This window comes from Portunus trituberculatus, chromosome 50 (genome assembly GCF_017591435.1).
Source record: "Portunus trituberculatus isolate SZX2019 chromosome 50, ASM1759143v1, whole genome shotgun sequence".
Taxonomy (NCBI): domain Eukaryota; kingdom Metazoa; phylum Arthropoda; class Malacostraca; order Decapoda; family Portunidae; genus Portunus; species Portunus trituberculatus.
In genome coordinates, this window is record NC_059304.1 from 29,383,638 (window position 1) to 29,404,352 (window position 20,715).

At 44.2% G+C, this 20,715-nt stretch overlaps 1 protein-coding gene and 1 pseudogene across 2 annotated transcripts in view; one reads left to right on the forward strand and one right to left on the reverse strand.

Annotated features, from left to right (window-relative positions):
- Positions 1 to 20,715, reverse strand: part of LOC123500131 (YY1-associated factor 2-like) — a 292,440-nt gene that overhangs the window by 243,199 nt on the left and 28,526 nt on the right. The window contains exon 2 of one of the 2 annotated variants that reach the window (XM_045248796.1): positions 3,131 to 3,244. The exons of the other annotated variant lie outside the window; for it this stretch is intronic. Coding sequence (XP_045104731.1) covers positions 3,131 to 3,244 — 114 coding nt within the window. The remainder of the gene's footprint in view (positions 1 to 3,130; positions 3,245 to 20,715) is intronic. 2 annotated transcript variants of the gene reach the window in all.
- Positions 2,146 to 3,118, forward strand: LOC123500129 (annotated as a pseudogene).

Sequence of the window (20,715 nt, forward strand, 5' to 3'; positions counted from 1 at the left end):
TGAAAGCCAAAGCTGGTGGTGAACATTGAAATCCCTAAAATGGAGATCTCAGCAAAAGGAAAGTGAGATAAGATGTGCTCCACCTTGGAAGTCAAATAGTCAAAGAATTTTACATAGTCAGAGGAATTAGGTGAGAGGTATACAGCACAGATGAATTTAGTTAGAGAGTGACATTGAAGTCTTAGCCAGATGGTAGAAAATTCTGAAGATTCAAGATTGTGGGCACGAGAGCAAGTGGTGTCGTTACGCACGTATGCGCAACATCCAGCTTTGGATTGAAAATGAGGATAGAGCAAGTAGGAGGGAACAGAAAAGGGGCTGCTGTCAGTAGTCACAGACAACTGTGTTTCGGTTAGGAAGAGAAGATGAGGTTTAGTAGAGGAGAGGTGGTGTTCCACAGATTGAAAATTAGAACGAAGGCCACGAATGTTGCAGAAATTGATAGTGAAAGTATTAGATGAAGTGTCAAGACACCCAAGGTCGACAGCAGAGGGCAGTCCGACCTGGGGACATTTATGGTCCCCTCCCCAGAGGGGGACTCCGAGGCAGGGCGTGGTGAAGCCATTATTAAATTTTGATTTGAAGAGAGTGTAAAAGTGTAAGGTGTTGTAGTGTAGTGTAGGAAGTAGTAGAAGTTGTCTTTAGAGGGCAGGCTGCAGCTGCTCAATTGTATAAATGAGACCACAAAGGGAACCGGGAAGAGAGGACACGGGGAATCACTCAATCTGCAGCACTGCCTACATCCCCGTAAGTACCTCTCCTGGAGTATTCCACCGGGCGGCAGGTGACTACTGCCTACTCATCATATATTTATTGTCATAACTTCTGAAACATCAATTTGCGATGGAAAATGTCAATATGAAAAATCGGAAATGTAAGATTGGCAGAAATGAAAACAAACCAAACATTTTAACCTAAACTCACCTATCCCCCACCCAAATCTAACATACCTATACCCTACAACCATTCAAAATGCAGGAAAGGAAATCAGTAAAATCGAACCACTCGTCCACTCCTCAGTCTTGCCCTAGTGGGCAGAAATATAGGACAAGGAGTATATACCGCCAGTGAGTCTGTCACCACCTGCATATCCATTAATTTTTTAAAAATCTGTGGTGTCGTTAATATAAATTTGCGGTGGGTATAATATGGGTTTTTCTTGTTCAAGTCAATGAGATCTTACTATTGAGACCAGTTAAAGTGACTGCTGTGAATGGGGTGTACTTATAAAATAATACCAGGAAATCAAACCAAACTTATCCTAACCAAACCGAAGCTAACTTAAACTAACCTAACATCCTTTCCTTAATTCACCTAACCAAACCTAACCTAATTTAATAGACTCATTTTTTACTGTCCATGCATATCATATCAGCCTAGCAAGCTCATATCTGCCTTATTAAGAATAATTTTGATAACTTTTAAACAAATAGTTCTTATTGTATGACCCCAACCTATCTTTACTTAACCTTGTCATATGTACTGTACCTAATGGCTAAGTTTGGGCCCAGGTCTTTGTAGAACTAGCCTATGTTTATGAATTCTTTAATTCCTATTTTGTGGTATGTCTAGGCCACTCCTCTTTTGGTGGTAAACAGCTTACTATGTACCTATATGTATGATAGTATCATTTGAACAACAGATGAAAAAGATAAAAATGACTTAAGTAATATATGCTGTTAATAGCTAGGTATTCTTCAGACCATTAAAAACTACACTTTTCAGGTACCATGGCTGCATTAGAAGAAATCATAGATGAAGAAATGTATGAAATGGAAGAATTGCGACGAGTGAGGATTCCACGCATTGTACCTAAAGATCGCAGTGACCTATTTCATTATCTTTCTGGTGAAAAATTCCTTGAGTGTTTTCGTCTGCCAAAGGATGCTGTACGAGACCTCATTGAAGAATTTAGGCCACGTACACATGTGGACAGGCTTGGCACAGGTACGGAACAGTAGCTATTTATTTAAATATATATGTGGATGGTGATATTGCTATAGAATATTTTACAATACTTATTGATTCAAGACCTGGGAAATCATCTTCTGTATTTCTTTCCACAACTCTGTTATCCTTTTTCATGTGGAGTGAATTGGAAAATTTAAGGTTCTTCCACACTTTTTCTAGTCTGTCTTTCTTACAGAGCGAAGGGGCCTGGGGATCCCCTCCTCTGTATTTTCCTCATAAATAGACTAGGCAGAGAGAGGAAGTATATAACTCCTTCTTAAGTCCCTTGGTATATGTTTGCATGTCTTTCCACAGGATGTGGCATTCTTCTGCATTTGAAGATGCTAGTTACCTTGCAGTACCTAGCCACGGGAAGTTTTCTTCTTACGGTAGCTGACATAATGGATATTGCAAAATCATCAGCATGCAGGGCTGTTGGAGAGGTGGTTCAACTTATTGCTTTTCTGGCACCAGACTACATCAAATTCCCACAACCAGAAGAAGCACATCAAATGGCCTCAAAGTTCTATGATATTGCTGGTATGCCAGGTGTATTGGGGTGTATAGATTGTACACATATTCCAATACAGAGTCCAGGTGGGAACAACGTTGAGATGTATAGATGTCGAAAGGGGTTTTACTCGTTAAATGTCCAAGGTATTTGTGATTCAGAACTCAAATTTATGTATGTTGTTGCAAGTTGGCCTGGCAGCGTACAAGACTCAAGAATATTTTCTAATTGTCGTATCTGTCATCATCACCTTGATCTTTTAGATCAAGGAGATTACAGGGGTTTATATTTGTTAGGGGATAGTGGGTATCCGAGTCGGGAATATTTACTGACTCCACTCGTACCTCCAAGAACTGAAAAGCATAGGAGGTATAATGTAGCTCATATACAAACACGGAACTATATTGAGAGGGCATTCAGTGTACTGAAAAGAAGATTTGCATGCTTAAGCATACCCCTGTGAACCAAACTTCCCAATACAAAAAGAATTGTGATGGCATGTGCTGTTTTGCATAACATTGCTATTTCAAGAAGAGTGGACATGTTAGATGTTGAGGTTAAGGCACAGGAAGTAGTTAATTTATTGGAGGATGAAGATGAACATGAACTGGATGCCACACAAGTTAGGGAAATCTAATTTTTAATGCTAAAATTAATTTCTTCACTTACCTGTTTTTCATACAAAATATAGCAGTTCCACTGCTCCACATACCTTTTCGTCGAGAAACCGCCCACTTTAGCGCTACGCCTGGCAGCGCGGCGCTCATTGCTGCCACCAGCACACTGCGTGGACAACCAGTCAGTTATTTCTCAAGGAAGAGAACCTGACTGGGGAAGGAAGGGAGGGCAGTGAAGTTTTGTATGAAAAACAGGTGTGAAGAAATTAATTTTAGCATTAAAAATTAGATTTCTGTCACAGACACCTGTTTTTCATACAAAATATAGCAGACTCCAACATTGAAGGAGGCGGGAGTCAGAAGAATGTGCCAGGCGTAGAGGGTGAAAACAAACTGTCCATATGTAGACACTAACCTCTTGGCTGAGGCCGGGCAGCATAGGGGTGCCAGCGGGCTCGGCTAAGGGTTTGGGAGGTCCTCCTAACCCGTGTGTCTAAAAGAGACCAGGCCTTAGGGGTCAGGGGATGAGTGTTCCAGGAGCATGCTCAATACCCTGACGCAGAGGAGAGAACCCCGGCTACTGACCCAATCAACTAAGACAGTGTAAGGGAGCACTGGAGTATTCACCTGAGGGAGCCGAAGCATTACCCCAGAGCAAGGAAGACCTTGTGGTAGTTGTCAGCCCACAATGTGACCGGCTGCAACAACTGGACCCAGGGAAAAAACGTCGCCTTCCTTCCGCACTATATCGCGGAGATAATGGTCGGCAAAGACCGAGTGAGTCCTCCAGCATGCTGCCTTCAGGATGGTCGGAACAGAGCAGTTTTCCCAGGGGAGCATGGAGGCAGCAATGCCACGGATGTCATGGGCACGGGCATAGACCTCGAGGCAGACAGAGTCAGAAATAGCCTCATGGGCAGACTTGATGGTATCCCTGAGGAAGTATAAGATGGCCGCTTTCGACATAGGTCGAGAAGGGCGTTTAACTGCAACAAACAGATTCCTGGGCCTTGTCTCTGAAGCAGTCCGTTGTAAGTAGTGGCAGAAAGCCCGAACAGGGCACATAAAGCGCTCCTCATCCATGGAACCAAGAATGGAAGTAAGGTTCTTAATACGGAATTCCCGGGGCGTGCTGTGAACTCCCGTATCCGTCTTAGCAATGAACTCAGGGAGATAGCAGACCATAAGATCCTGTCCTTGCCAGCTAGTCCGGGAGGAGAGGGCCTGGATCTTCTCTACCCTCTGCGCTGTAGCTAATGCCAGGAGAAAAAGAATCTTCCTGGTCAGGTCCCTGAAGGACGAAAGCCGAAGGGGCTCGAAGGGGGCCTTGGACAGGTAGCGAGGAACTACATCCAAGTTCCAGGAAGGACTAAGATTCCTAGTAGGTCTGCGGGGTTGAGAAGAGCACGCCTTGACAATAGCACTCAACACCCGGTCATTGTTGAGGTCCACGCCCCTGATTGCAAAGACTCCATTCAGCATGGCCTTATAACCCTTAATGGCACAGGTAGAAAGATTGCAATCCTGGCGCAGGTGAACGAGAAAATCTGCGATCTTTTGGACCATGGGATTGGAGACAGTGTGGCCGTGATCTTTGCACCACTTCCTGTACACCTTCCACTTGTGCTGATAGTTGGAAGCAGAGGAAGGCCTCTTGTCGTGAGATAAGAACTGGGCCACCTTAGAGGAGAAACCCCTGTGCCTCAGAAAGCGCTGGATAGTCTCCACCCTGTCAGCTGAAGCCCGGGGAGACCGGTGTGGAACTTGTGGATGTGTGGCTGTCTCAATAGATCTTTACGAAGAGGGAGGCAGCGGGGAGGCTCCACCGACGCCACCAACAGATCTGGAAACCATTCCTTCTGAGGCCAGTAAGGGGCTATGAGGATAAGACGCGTGTTCCAGGAAGCCCGGAGCTTGTTGAGAACTCTCCTGATGAGGGGGAAGGGTGGAAAGGCGTACAGATCCTGGTTGTCCCAATTGTAGAGGAAGGCGTCTGTGGCGATGGCCGCCGGATCCTGAAAGGGGGACACAAAGTTCGGAATCCGGTAATTGAGACGAGTGGCGAACAGGTCGACTGTTGGGTAGCCCCAAACCCGCCACAGCAGGTGACAAACATCCATATGTAAGGTCCACTTCGTGGACAGGGATTGGTGTCGACGGCTGAGGCAGTCGGCAACCACCTTGACTGAGCCCCTCACAAACTGGGGCAAGATCGACACTGCATGTGCTTCTGCCCAGTCGAGGACCTGGCGTGCCTCGAGGTTGAGAAGGATAGAGTGAGTACCCCCCTCCTTGTGCAGGTACGCGAGGGCCGTGGTGTTGTCCGAGAAGACAGCGACAACTGACCCCCTCACCACCTCCGTGAAGTGCTGGAGGCCGAGGCAGATCGCACGGAGTTCTAAAACGTTCACGTGGAGTGTCTGTTCCTGGATGTTCCACAGGCCACTCACTGAAGCCTGGAGGAGCGACGCACCCCAGCCGACTGTAGAGGCATCCGTGTAGAGAAGCTGGTCCGGAATGGCAACCTGAAGAGGCTGACCCTGCCCCAAGTTCTCATCCTCCAGCCACCATTCCAGGTCCTGACATGAAGCACTGTCCCAGCTGACCGGATGGTCTTCTAGCATCGACCACCTATCCCATTGCTGGTTCAGTTGGATCTGTAGGAGACGCGTCCGCCTCCTGGAACCTGGCACTAGATGTATGAGGGAAGACATGTGCCCCAGAAGTCTCAACCAGTGCTCCACTGGGGGGGACGGGCAACTGAGGAAGGAGCAGAGTAAATCCTGGAGGCCTCATCTCCTCCCCTGGGTCAGGAAAACCCTCAAAAGAGGGGCGCAAATCACCATCCCGAGGAAGGTCTTCTCCTGTACTGGGGTCAGGGATGACTTCTCCCAATTTACTCGGATGTCCAGGTCCGAGCAGAGCCTAAGCAGACAAGCTGTGGCATGTTGAGCTTCTACCGCTGAAGAGGCTAGTACCAACCAGTCGTCGAGGTAGCGAAGGATGCGGAAGCCCCGACGATGGAATTCCACCGAGAGAGGAGCCATCAGACGAGTGAAAACCTGCGGAGCAGTGGAGAGACCGAAGCAGAGAACTCGAAACTGAAAGTGGTACCCCTCCCACACAAAGCGCAGGAACTGACAGCTGTGGGGATGAATGGGCACCTGAAGATATGCGTCCTGAAGGTCCAGTGACACCATCCAGTCGTCCTGTCGGATGGCCAACATTACCGTCCGGACAGTCTCCATCTTGAATTTGGTGGTGACGACGTACATGTTGAGGAAGGAGAGGTCGATGATGGGGCGGAACCCGCCTGTGGCCTTTGGAACGACAAACACATGTCTGTAGAAACCTGGAGAGGGAGGCGCTTCCTCTATAGCCCCTTTTGTCCAGAGACGCTGGAGCTCCATCGCAAGGGTGAGACCCTTGGGCGACCCTGGGGCATAACCCCTGCGATCCTCGAAGAGAGTGGTCAGGGATGGGGGGAAGAGAAGGGGATCTGGTAGCCTTCCCGCAGAACACTGAGGACCCACTCCTCTGCCCCGATCTTGAGCCAACCTTCCCAGCCCCCCACCACCCCATGGTGAGATAGACTGTCATTTCTGAAAGGGCTTACCCCTCCATCCTCCTGACTGCCCACTAGGGCGGACAGAGAGCGGTCCGGAAGATCCACCCCGAGGATTCCCAGGACGAGGGCGAACTTGTGTTCGCCAGAGAGGAGCAGCCGGAGGCCTCGAGGCTGAGGGGGCAGGAAGATGAGAACCGCACTCCACCAAGGGTGTACCGGTGGCCAGACGTGGACGAGCCAGGGCCCTGAGAGCAGTCTCATGGAGAGTCATGGCAGCATTATTCTTGGAAGACTGGAATGCCTCCTGCAGCTTGGCTTCATCAAAGAGGAGAGGAAAAAAGATGGGGGACCGTCTAAGGATGCCCTTCTCCACCTGAGAGAAGGTGGGTCTGAGGTGGGCAATGTAGGACTCCCTTCTCCAGGCCCGAAGATTGGCATTGACGTAAGTAGAATCACGGCAGATGTCATTCAAGGCCATACGAACAGCCTTAAAGAGCTGTCCCTCTAAATCCAACAGGTGCAAGGGAAGATGTGGTACCGTCAGTAAGTGAAGGGCACCTAAGCACTAAAAAGAGTAGTTGAGTGCGTCCAGATAACGACCAACCACTCCCTCCATCCTGGCGACCTCCTGCTGGTCACGGATAACCCTCGGCTCACGGGAGCCCGAGTTCAAGGCATGGTGCAAGTCCTGGTTAACGGCAGTAGCCTTCCCTGAGCCTTCCTGGTCCAATACTGTGTACATCCTGGCAAACCTGCCTGAAGGATACCCAAGAGAAGCCGGCTTCCTATCATTGGCCTTCAGGTAAGCATTGTTGGCTTGCTCCCTGAAGAACTGGAGGGGTTGAGCCCTACCGAGGAGAATTGGCCCTCCCTGTGACTCAGGTGCACCAGCTCCGGGTGCGAGAGGACCCTCTTGCTCAAGCCTTTGGCCCCTTGCGTCCTCAAACACTGAATTGATGTAATCCATCATGCGATGGTACATGGAGACCAATGGGGGCTGGGTCTCATCCTCCTCCAGCCCCCCGGGGATGTGGAGGGACGGGGAAGGTCCTGGAGACAAGGAGGCCGGGCCCTGCCACCCCGAACAAGAAGGCCGGGGGGAACCATGGAGTACCTGTCTATCAGTGCTATCCATAAGGAGAAGGTCACTACCCCGGAGACGAGCAGTCCGGGGGGTGCCTCCAGGAGCGGAGACGCCAGCCTCAGAAGGGAAGCGCACACCTCGAGGGGAGGGGAGGTTCTGGCGCCTCTCTGGCGTAAGACAGTGGGTTTGGTAGGACATAGGGGGGTCGGCTGACTCTGAGCCCCTAGCGGGCGAAAGGACATAGGTGGCAGCCCATGGAAAGGGCGTGGGGAAGCCATCTGGTAGGCGAAGGGGGAGAGCATCACCCTTGCCTGGGCCCTCACCCTGGGCCTTGGGGGAGGGGCCAGGAGCAGTGCACTGGTCCACCCTCTCCCTGTCACCCCCAACCGACTGGGCCTGGGAAGGAGCCAGGGCACCGGTCACCACTGAGGTCGGACGGGACTTCTTGATCCTTCTAGCCTCATCCTTAGGAGGATGAGAACGCTTGGAAGCCACCTCAAACCCCCGGACAGCCCCCCCTGGCCCCCTGACTTGATGTGACTGCACACACCTTTTTGCGTCAGGACTCTGGGGGGGCAGGACACTGAACTTCATCAGGTCTCTGTCCGAGGACGAGGGGAGAGCTGAAAGAGGTGGGTCAGTAGCCAGGGAAGACACAGGGTTATGTAACTCTCCAAACCGTGAAGACACCAGGCTGTCAACAGAAGCAAGGAGTTGCTCCTGCCAGTATTCCAAAAACTGGGAAAGATCTATAGAGACTGGAGGCTTAGACCCCTGCTAAGAAGCTGAATCATCAGCAGTGAGCTCATCCTGAGAAATTACACTGCCTGCCTGAAGGGCATCACCTTCAACAGAAATAGCAGAGGAGACCTGAGAGCTAGAATCCCCAGACATATGGCTCGTGTCACTGCTGATACCAGACTGGGTAAGAGAGCCCTTAGACTTACCCTTTAAGTAAGCTTTAGCCTCCCACTTGCGCCTCAACCCGCATTGATACTTGTAGACGGTAAGAATCTTATCCTTGCTCCAGCCAGAACACTCATCACACCTCTTACCTAGGATGCAGAACTCCCTGCACTTGATACAGACCGAATGAGGATCGTGGAGGACACTACCCAAGACCCTGGAACAGTCAGGCCTAGAGCAAATCCGCCTCGTGGGCTGTGGCGAAAGAGATGTAAACACTGCAGAAGGACCGGCAGGGGCGTCCATATGGCTGGCCAAAACACCCTCCAGGACGGGAACAGACCACCCCAGAGACACAGGAACATCACTAGAATCTTCCTCCATAGAAACAAGGAAAAAGAAGGCGAAAAAAAGGCGAGGAAGAAAGGAAGCAGCGGCGGAAATGCAGGTCTACTCGCTCTGCGCGCCGAGAAATAACTGACTGGTTGTCCACGCAGTGTGCTGGCGGCAGCAATGAGCGCCGCGCTGCCAGGCGTAGCGCTAAAGCGAGCGGTTTCTCGGCGAAAAGGTATGTGGAGCAGTGGAACTGCTATATTTTGTATGAAAAACAGGTGTCTGTGACAGAATCATTAATTCAAAGATGGTTCTGAGGGCCAGTTTCAAGAACTTTTCCCTGTGTACCCAATTGGGCTCCAGTGTAATAATACTTTTTCTTTTCTAGTTCTTGCTTGATAGGATTAACACTAAGTTTAAATAAGAATATATATAAGGTTCCAAAAGGTAAAGAAAGGAAAATTATATATAAGATCTTATGGTGTATAATGTAGGTATTGCAAAGTACAAATAGTATGTAAGTATGAATAAACTTAACCATCTACTTTTGATGCTAATCATTTTACCTGTGTGTGTGTGTGTGTGTGTGTGTGTGTGTGTGTGTGTGTGTGTGTTTTATCTACTTTTTGTAAATGTGATCATAGTCAGTGATGAGTCTGGAAAAAAAATCTGATTAACAGTGTTGCACATATTGCATTGAACTTCTTAGTAATTGTCTCCCAAGCTTCCTGTTTCTTAGCTATCATGGAGTAATTACCACTTTTAATCAAGCACGACGTTGAATTGGTTGATAAGATCAACCAACGTGCTTTTCTGGTCGCTGGTTAGCGACGTCGACTTCTCTCTTCCTTGAGACATGTTATCAGCTGATCGAACGAAATTGTTTACGTTTTCACCAGGTTTTCACTCACACGCTTACCAACCACAGCTATGCGGGGCTACCAACCATTCCGACGCTTTATACCCTTTTGGTAGGCCAGACAACTTGGTTGGCGAGCGCTCCAAATACAAAAAGCGAAGTGTGGAACTGTCATAAATAGTTGGTGCGCGCGCCAAACAACATGGTAAACGTTTTGGTTTGTTGGCGTACCAATACATTCAGGAACCGGCTGTTGGAGAAAACTCGTCGAACATCGCATATTCCTGGACCTATTGCAGCGTTATTATTCATTTGCAGGAGGTAGTGTACTTACTGAAAATGTTGTAAATAGTAAGAACAACCACCTAGACCAAAACCATCTAGAGTTTATTGTATAAAACTGGAACTGAACCAAACCATCTTACAGATGAAAAAGAAACTGAGGCCACCGTGGTCTGTAGTGTGGGGCTGTCATGATAAACATGGGCCCGTCGATGGGGGCCAACAGAGGGGGCCGTCGTGGTCAGGGGCCGTCTTGACCATGACCCAGCGTTAACACATCCTCTTCAGCTGACTCCATCAAGCCAGCACTACACACTCTTATCTAAACCAATAACAATTCCAATACTGTCATGCATCATAATATGTTTCTGAATTGCTTACTTATCCACGGAAATACACATATATCTTAAATCTCACCACGAAATACACGAAGGTTCACACAACAAAATTTCACTACAACGAAGGTTTCCTTTTACTCCAATCTGCTCATTTAACGAACACCAAACTCGCTTTGACGAAATTTTATCTAGGTAATTTATTCTGAGTTAGAAAGCCCCACCGTATCATGCAAGTTGACAGGCTTTTGAATACACCAGTGCCTCTCGTAGACAATACGCGCACCACTCACTCCCCTAGTTAAAAACAATAACAGTGTCAGCAGCAGCTTGTCTTCCCTCACTCTACATGCCAACAAAACGCCCTGCAATGTCGTCTAGCGTTGGTAAGATCAGGAAATCTCTTAACTCTCGAAGTGAAGCAGAATATTATTCACAGACACGAGAGGCAAGAAACCTAATAGCATTGCTTCCCATCATGGCTTGACTCCATCTACTGTCTACCATTTTACAAGTCAGCAGACTCTATTAATCCCTTCACGCCGGATGTTAAAAAAGTCCGCCTGTATGATATACGGGTGGTAGTGCCTTGCCGAGCGGGAAACTCGTGCAAGCTTGTCATACTTGTCGTCTTTGTGTATTATGCTGCTATTTTTTAGTCACTATATTGCCTTCGAAGAGGAAAGTGGACACTTCTCTCTTCGGAGAGAAGAGAGAGAGAGAGAGAGAGAGAGAGAGAGAGAGAGAGAGAGAGAGAGAGAGAGAGAGAGAGAGAGAGAGAGAGAGAGAGATGGGAACAGTCTATGCTATTGGGTAATTTTAGACACAAGGCGGGACGCATGTAGCTTATCTTTAGTGATTGGTGGAGACAAGGATGGTGGGAGGAGCACTAGGATTTCAAGGACAGCATACGGCGTGTGTAGTTGGTATCCAACACACTATACAGGACAACTGAACTGAAGAAAGCTCTGAAAAGAAATATGACGTCTACGTAGGCGTCACCGTATTTGCTACTGGGGCTTCATGACGCCCACATAGGCGTCACCGTATTGAAGGGGTTAAGAAGGCTAATGAGACCGTATCTTCCTTGCAAGCTAAATGAACCACTTGAACTCGTGACTTTGCAATGGATAAAATGGAAAGCCTTGTGGAAATGTGGTACATAATTTTTGAATGCGGTACAATGATGTGACCCTTGTTTACATTCCACAGGTTGCCAGCTAGCGTATTTCCTGTTCCACTCTCCCTCCCTTCATTAATTTAACAAAACATTATAAAGTTACTTACATACATACATTAGTGTACATTATAATGACTTAGTCTTAAATAAAACTGCTTAAAAGTTTAACCATAATTTTTACTTTCATTAAACCTTTTACTGTACTATGATGCACACTCGCTTTGTTTACTCTCAATGGAAGTTCAAGTCAGGAGTTAAACTTGTTATAATCGGTTCATTTAACAAAGTTTCACATAACGAAGGGTTTTTCAGGAACGTAACCCCTTCGTTAAGCGGGGTTTGCCTGTATATATATGTATGTATGTATGTATGTATGTATGTATGTATATATATATATATATATATATATATATATATATATATATATATATATATATATATATATATATATATATATATATATATATATATATATATATATATATATATATATATATATATATATATATATATATATATATATATATATATATATATATATATATATATATATATATATATATATATATATATATATATATATATATATATATATATATATATATATATATATATATATATATGTATACTATATAATGGAGTAGGCAGTAGTCACCTGCCGCCCGGTGGAATACTCCAGGAGAGGTACTTACGGGGATGTAGGCAGTGCTGCAGACTGAGTGATTCCCGTGTCCTCTCTTCCCGGTTCCCTTTGTGGTCTCATTTATACAATTGAGCAGCTGCAGCCTGCCCTCTAAAGACAACTTCTACTACTTCCTACACTACACTACAACACCTTACACTTTTACACTCTCTTCAAATCAAAATTTAATAATGGCTTCACCACGCCCTGCCTCGGAGTCCCCTCTGGGAGGGACCATAAATGTCCCCAGGTCGGACTGCCCTCTGCTGTCGACCTTGGGTGTCTTGACACTTCATCTAATACTTTCACTATCAATTTCTGCAACATTCGTGGCCTTCGTTCTAATTTTCAATCTGTGGAACACCACCTCTCCTCTACTAAACCTCATCTTCTCTTCCTAACGAAACACAGTTGTCTGCGACTACTGACAGCAGCCCTTTTCTGTTCCCTCCTACTTGCTCTATCCTCATTTTCAATCCAAAGCTGGATGTTGCGCATACGTGCGTAACGACACCACTTGCTCTCGTGCCCACAATCTTGAATCTTCAGAATTTTCTACCATCTGGCTAAGACTTCAATGTCACTCTCTAACTAAATTCATCTGTGCTGTATACCTCTCACCTAACTCCTCTGACTATGTAAAATTCTTTGACTATTTGACTTCCAAGGTGGAGCACATCTTATCTCACTTTCCTTTTGCTGAGATCTCCATTTTAGGGATTTCAATGTTCACCACCAGCTTTGGCTTTCATCTTCTTTCACTGACCAACCTGGTGAACAAACCTTCAACTTTGCTATCCTTCATGACCTAGAGCAGCTAGTGAAGTTCCCTACCCGTATTCCTGACCGCCTTGGAGACACGCCCAACATTCTTGATCTTTTCCTAACCTCCAACCCTTCTGCTTACTCTGTTAAACTTTCCTCTCCGTTGGGCTCCTCCGACCACAATCTAATTTCCGTTACCAGTTCTATCACTCCAGTGCAGCCTCAGGACCCGCCTAAGCGGAGGTGCTTCTGGCATTTTAACTCTGCTAAATGGGAGGAACTAAGGCAGTACTATTCTGATTTCCTTGGGATGATTATTGTTTTCATGTCAGAGATCCTTCTCTTTGTGCCGAGCGCATAACAGAGGTGATTATCTCTGGCATGGAGCTATACATTCCTCATACTTTCTCTAACCCTAAAGCTAAAAAGCCTTGGTTTAACTCTGCTTGTTCTCGTGCTGTCAATGATAGAGGCGGCTCACAAACGGTTCCGTAGCCATCCAACTGCTGAAACTCATGCCCTATATATTTCTGCCCGTAATCATGCCAAATCTATTCTCCAACTTACTAAAACTCTTTCATCAATAGAAAATGTCAAAGTCTTTCCAATTCTAACTCCTCTCGAGATTTCTGGCATCTAGCCAATAATATCTCTAACAACTTTACTTCTTCGTCTTTCCTCCTTTACTTCATCCAGATGGCTCTACAGCTGTCTCTTCTTTTCTAAAGCTGAACTCTTCGCTCAAACCTTTGCTACCAACTCAACTTTGGATGATTCTGGGCATATTCCTCCTACTCCTCCACCCTCTGACTACTTCATCCCTAAAATTAAAATTCTTTATAAAGACGTTTTCCTGGCCCTCTCTGGCCTTGATTCTCGGAAGGCTTACGGTCCGGATGGAGTCCCTCCTGTTGTTCTCAAAACTGTGCTTCCGAACTCGCTCACAGCCTGGTCAAACTCTTTCATCTGTGTCTCTCTACTTCTATTTATCCTTCTTGCTGGAAGTTTGCTCACATTCAACCTGTCCCTAAAAAGGTGACCACTCCAATCCTTCTAACTACCGCCCTATAGCTTTGATTTCCTGCCTTTCTAAAGCCTTTGAGTCTATCCTTAATAGGAAGATAATGAGGCATCTATCAGCTCACAACCTTCTCTCTGATTGCCAGTATGGTTTCCGTAAAGGCAGATCTACTGGTGATCTTCTTACTTTCCTAACTGAATCTTGGTCATCCTCTTTTAGGGACTTCGGTGAAACCTTTGCTGTCGGCCTTGACATATCGAAAGCCTTCGATAGAGTCTGGCACAAATCTTTAATTTCTAAACTACCCTCCTACGGATTCTATCCTTCTCTCTGTACCTTCATCTCCAGTTTCCTTTCCGATCGTTCTATTGCTGCTGTAGTAGACGGTCACTGTTCTTCCCTAAAACTATCAACAGTGGTGTTCCACAGGGTTCTGTCCTATCACCCACTCTCTTTCTATTATTCATCAATGATCTCCTAAATCTGACTCAATGCCCTATCCACTCCTATGCTGATGATACCACCCTGCATTATTCAACAGCGTTCAACAGACGCCCAACCCAACAACAATTAAATGACTCAAGGCGAGATGCTATAGGACGCCTAACTTCTGATCTTTCACTTGTTTCTGATTGGGGCAGAGAAAACCTGGTTTTGTTCAATGCCTCAAAACTCAATTTCTACAACTATCTACTCGACATAACCTTCCAGACAACTATCCTCTCTTCTTCAATAACACTCAACTTCCCTCTCCTCTACATTAAACACACTCGGTCTATCCTTCACTAAAAATCTAAACTGGAAATTTCACATCTCTACTCTTGCTAAATCAGCTTCCAAGAAGTTAGGTGTCCTATGGCGTCTTCGTCCATTTTCTCTCCTCCCAGCTGCTTGCTCTGTACAAGGGCCTTATCCGCCCGTGTATGGAGTATGGCTCTCATGTCTGGGGGATCCACACACAGCTTTACTAAACAAGGTGGAATCTAAAGCTTTTCGTCTTATCAACTCTTCTCCTCTAACTGACTGTCTTGATTCTTTAAGTCACCGCCGCAATGTTGCATCTTTATCTGTCTTCTACCGCTGTTTTCATGCTGTCTGCTCTTCTGAACTTGCTAACTGCATGCCTTCCCCCTCCTGCGGCCTCGCTGCACAAGACTCTCTACTTCTTCTCATCCCTATTCTGTCCATCTTCCTAATGCAAGAGTTAACCAGTATCTTCACTCCTTCATTCCCTACACTGGTAAACTCTGGAACTCTCTACCTGTGTCTGTATTTCCACCTGCCTATGACTTAAACTCTTTCAAAAGAGGAGTGTCAAGACACCTCTTACGTTAACTGGACCCTCCTTTTAGATTTTTCTGTTTTTCTCTTTCTACTTTTCTTTTAACAGGGCCTGGCAACCAGCGGGATTTTTTTTTTCCAACACTGTGTTTGCCCTTGGCCAGTGCCCTTGTAATGTAAAAAAAAAAAAAAAAAAAATCTTCCTGTAACTTGTTACAATCTTCCACATTTCTTACTCTCCTCATAATTTTAGTATCACCCGCAAACATGTTCATGTAACTGTCAATTCCTACTGGCATATCATTAACATAAATCAAAAACATGATGGGACCAAGCACTGACCCTTGTGGAACTCCACTGGTTACCTTCTTCCACTCGGACTTCCTCTCTCTCATACTGTTCTCATTTCTTTTCCCACTAAGTAATTTTCCATCCATTTTGCTAGTTTATCATTTACTCCTCCAATCTTCTTTAGTTTCCACATCAGTCTATTGTGTGGTACTTTATCAAAGGCCTTTCTCAAGTCCAGGTAGATAGCATCCACCCATCCCTCTCTATGTTGTACGTAGTATGTCAGTCACTCTTCAATAAAAACATAATAAATTGGATACGCACGATCTTCCTTTTCTGAAACCAAACTGTCTTTCACTCAGAATGTTTTCACTTTTTAGATACTCACTCCACTTAGCTTTAATTACTTCTTCACATACCTTGCACAATATACTAGTCAACGATAATGGTCTATAATTTAGCGGTTCCATTCTACTACCATTCTTATATATAGGCACAATGTCAGCTCTTTTCCACTCTTTCGGGACTAATCCTGTTCATATGGAGGTTTCCACAATATCAAATACGGGTTCAACAATTGATCCTTACATTCTTTTAGCAACCTTCCAGATATGCCATCAGGCCCCATTGATTTATTAATATCCAGATTGCTTATAATTTTCCTTACATCTTCCTTAGTAACCATGATGTCCTGCATTTGCTTTATTTCCGTAGGTCTTCCTCCCATAAAATGCTCCTCCTTTGTAAACAATTTGCAAAAGTTGTCGTTCAAAATTTCAGCTATATCTCCAGCATCCTCATATACTTCTTCCCGTTTTTACCTTTACTATTGCCTCCCTTATATTTAGTTTTCCATTTATGAATTTGTAAAACATTTTGGGTCACTATCACAGTTTTCCACCACCCTCTGTTCATATTCCTTCTGTGCTGTTCTCCTTACTTCAACATATCTATTCCTTGCTGTTTTGTAAACTTCTCTTGATAATACATCACTGTTTTTCTTAAGTTTCTTCCATGCCTTTTCTTTGTTCTTTTTGCTTCTTCACAATTTCTATTAAACCACTGTTTATTATTTAAAGTCCTCTTTCTGTAATATGGCACAAACTTTTCACAGCAGAGTTATACAAATCCATAAATTTATCGTATTTCAATTGCATATCCCTTTCCTGGTATACCACGGACCAGTCAATTTCATTAAAGAACTCCCTTATATGGTTATAATTTGCCCTAGTATAATTTAATTTTTCCTCCTGCGTTCCACAATCTTATTCGTGCTTAATTCTGTATCCAGCTCAAAGCTTAGGACATCATGATCGCTTTTCCCCAAGGGACTTTCATGTTCAATTTCCTCTTTTAGAGATTCCCTGGTAAATACCAAATCCAACCTTGCTGCAACATCTTGTCCCCTGCACCTTGTTGGTGATCTCACCCACTGTGTCATCAAGTTATTTGTTGCTACCTTTAACAATTCCTCTGCCCACTCACCACCGTTCACCACTTCGTAGTCTTCCCACACTATTTCTTTACAATTAAAGTCTCCGACTATCATCACTCTATCCTTTCTAATGAGTTCTTGCTTCATTCTGTTTAGAGTATTTCTCATCACCATTTGGTACTGTTCATATTCCCAAGCATTGGTTCTGGGTGGTATGTATACTATTATAATATTAATGTCCCTCTTGCCATCTGTTATAAGCATACTTATCACTTCCTCATTTCTCTTACTGTAGTTCACCTCCTTCACTATCAGATCTTCCTTAGTAAGAACCATTATACCACTACCTCCTTTATTTTTTTCTATCATTTCTCCATACTATGTAGTGTTTTACAACAAACCAGTCTAGCTTTATTTCGGGGCCTTAGCTTTGTTTCCACTACACACATTATGTCCGGTTCGTTATTTCTTAGGTAATCCATACATTCTAGCCTCTTAGACAGAAATCCATCTATATTCGTGTAAGTCACTTGTATTCCATTCCTAGTCTCATTCTTCCATGTAATATCTATTCCGTCTGTTTTATCCACCACTTCTTTAGCCTCCCATTTCTCATCCTCCAAAAAAACTTGGTCTTTTCCTCCTCTGTTCTTTCGTCATTCCTCTCTTTCACTTCAGTTACAAGCTCTTTCATTTTCATTCGCTCATCCTGTGACATATTTCTTCTTATGTAAATTGTTTTGGTTTCCTCAGAGTCCTTAAGTTTCCAAGCCCTCCTCAACAAGGCCTCAGCTGCCACCTGAGACTTTAATTTCAATTTTAATGGTCTATTCTTGCCCTCTTCAAAAGCTCCCAATCTCACACTTTCTTCTACCTCAGCATATAGGTCCTCTTCTTCCACAGATATCTTGTTCAGTAAAGACTTAATCCTGTCATTTTCCTTATCCCTCCTGTCCTGCCAGTTCCTGTTAGTTTCTTCCCTCAATCCTATTACGATCACACATTTTTTTCTTTTCAGCAATATCTCTCACCACATACTCATTTTCCTTTAGTACCTTTACCATTTCCCTCTGTGTAATCCCTTTATTTTCCTCTTCCTGCTTTTTCACTATCTGCGTAAAGGACCTTTGTACCTCCTGATGTTCATGGTTCACTTCTTTCATCCTGGTATCAATTAGATTAAGGCATTCCTCCTTCCTCAAGTCCCCTTCGGATATTTTCATCTCCATTTCCAGGAGTTTAGCCTTCATCTCTTCATATTGATTCCTTAGTTGTTGGTTTTCTTTCTCCATCTCTACTTTTCCTTCAATAGCTCTTTATTCACTATCGTTAACAAATAGATCTCTTTTTTGAACGAATCATTCTCGGCTATAACTCTATCCAGTTTTTCTTCTATGGACAAAATGTTTAGGAACTTACTTTCCAGTGCCTGAACTCTTGCATCCATATCTAGTTTCTCCAGTCCTCTTGGCGTAGTTATAAAACCTTCAAAGTCCCGGGCTTGTCTAGACACTATATGCCCACACTCTCCTCTCAGGGACCACTCTCCATATCCCTCACTTTCAACACTATGCGACAGTAGGACATTAACAGGACACTAACTTAGAGGTACCCGAGCCCTGTAACACCATAGGTATTTTCCTTTTTCCCGTCCGCAGCCGGAGACGAGCCGTCCTCTCTCAGCGACGGCGAGAGTGTGTGTGTGTGTGTGTGTGTGTGTGTATTTACCTAGTTGTATTTACCTATTTATATTATACAGGGTTCAAACGAGGCTCATAGTGTCTTGTCTCCATACCTCCGTTTATCTAATTTTTCTTTAAAGTTGTACATACTATGTGCTCTAACACTTCCATTATCCAATGCATTCCATTTTTCCACCGTTCTGTGTGGAAAACTGTATTTTTCAATATCCTTCAAACACTGCATCATCTTGATCTTTTCATGTCCTTTTGTCATTCCATCTTCTGTTAACAATACCAGGTCTTCTTTGTCTATCTTTTCAATATCATTTACTATATCATACATTGTTATTAGGTCCCCGCGTTCTCTTCTATCTTGTAAAGTTGGCAGTCCCATTTCCTTCAGTCGTTCTTAATATGTGAGGTCCTTTAATTCCAGCATCATCTTTGTAGCAATCTTCAGTATCCTTTCCAATTTTCTTATAGCCTTTTTGGAGCTCGGAGACCATACCACTGCTGCATATTCCAGCCTTAGACGTATCATGCTTGTGATGATTTTTTTCATCATATCTTTATCCATGTAATGAAAAACTCTTATATTAGTCAACATTTTATATGATAGTCCAAATATCTTGTTTATATGTTTATCAGGGCTCAGATTTTCTTGTATGATCACTCCAAGATCTTTTTCCTCTTTTAGTCTTCATTATTTGTTCCTCTCCCATTAAAAACTTCCATGTCAGTCTTCTTTTACTCTTTCCTAGTTCCATTATGTGACATTTCTTGGCATCAAACTCCAATTTCCACTTCATGCTCCACTCATATATCTTGTGTATATTTTCCTGCAACACCAGACAGTTCTCTCTCATTTTGGTAACTCTTATCAACTTTGCATCATCCACGAATAAATTATTATAACTGTTTATCCCAATGTGAATGTCGTTTAAACCTGAAACATAATGGGAGGCTAACACTGACCCTTGTGGCACTCTGCTAGTTACTTTATCCCAAGATGAGTAAGTTTCTCTGATCACAGTTCTCATTTCCCTATCCTTCAAATAATCTCTTGTCCATTCGAACAAGGTTCCACCCAGTCCTCCTATGTACTTTAGTTTCCATAGAAGTCTTCTGTGCAGGACTTTATCAAAAGCCTTTTTAATGTCCAGGTATACTGTGTCTACCCATCCATCTCTGTTTTCAAGTCCTGCGATAACTCTTGAGTAGAAGCTTAATAAGTTTGATACAAATGACCGCCCTGTCCTTAACCCAAATTGTCTGTTCGATATGACTTGCTCCTCTTCTAGAAATTTAACCCATATTTCTTTGATAATTATTTCACATAACTTCCCTACGACACTTGTAAGTGACACTGGTCTGTAGTTTAGTGGTTCAGATGCCTTTTCTCCTTTAAATGTCAGTATTACATTGGCTCTCTTCCATTCTAGTGGAACTTTCCCTTCATTTATTGAACTTGTAATTATTTACCAAATTGCATCCAGTAATTGCTCTTTACATTCTTTTAACACCCAGCCTGATACACCATCCAGCCACATTGTTTTTCTGACTTCCAACTTATCCAGTAATCTTCCAATATCCTCTTTGTGCACTGCAATCACCTGTAATTCTTGGCAATCCAATGTCCTATTAGGTTCTGTGAAATCTGCAGTAAGTACTGTTTTGAAGCTCTCATTCATTATTTCACACATTTCTTTCTCTGTTTGGTATGTCTTCCCTTCTTTAATAATTTTTCAATTGTTTCCTTATTCTTTGTTTTGCCGTTTATAAACTTATAGAAAAGTTTGGGTTCATCTTTGCTTTTATCCACTACATCTTTCTCAAACTTTCTTCCTCTCTCCTTTCCCTAATATATTCATTTCTAGCATCTTTGTACTGCTGTCTGTTATAGTCATTTCCCTGCTTTAAGAGTTTCTTCCAC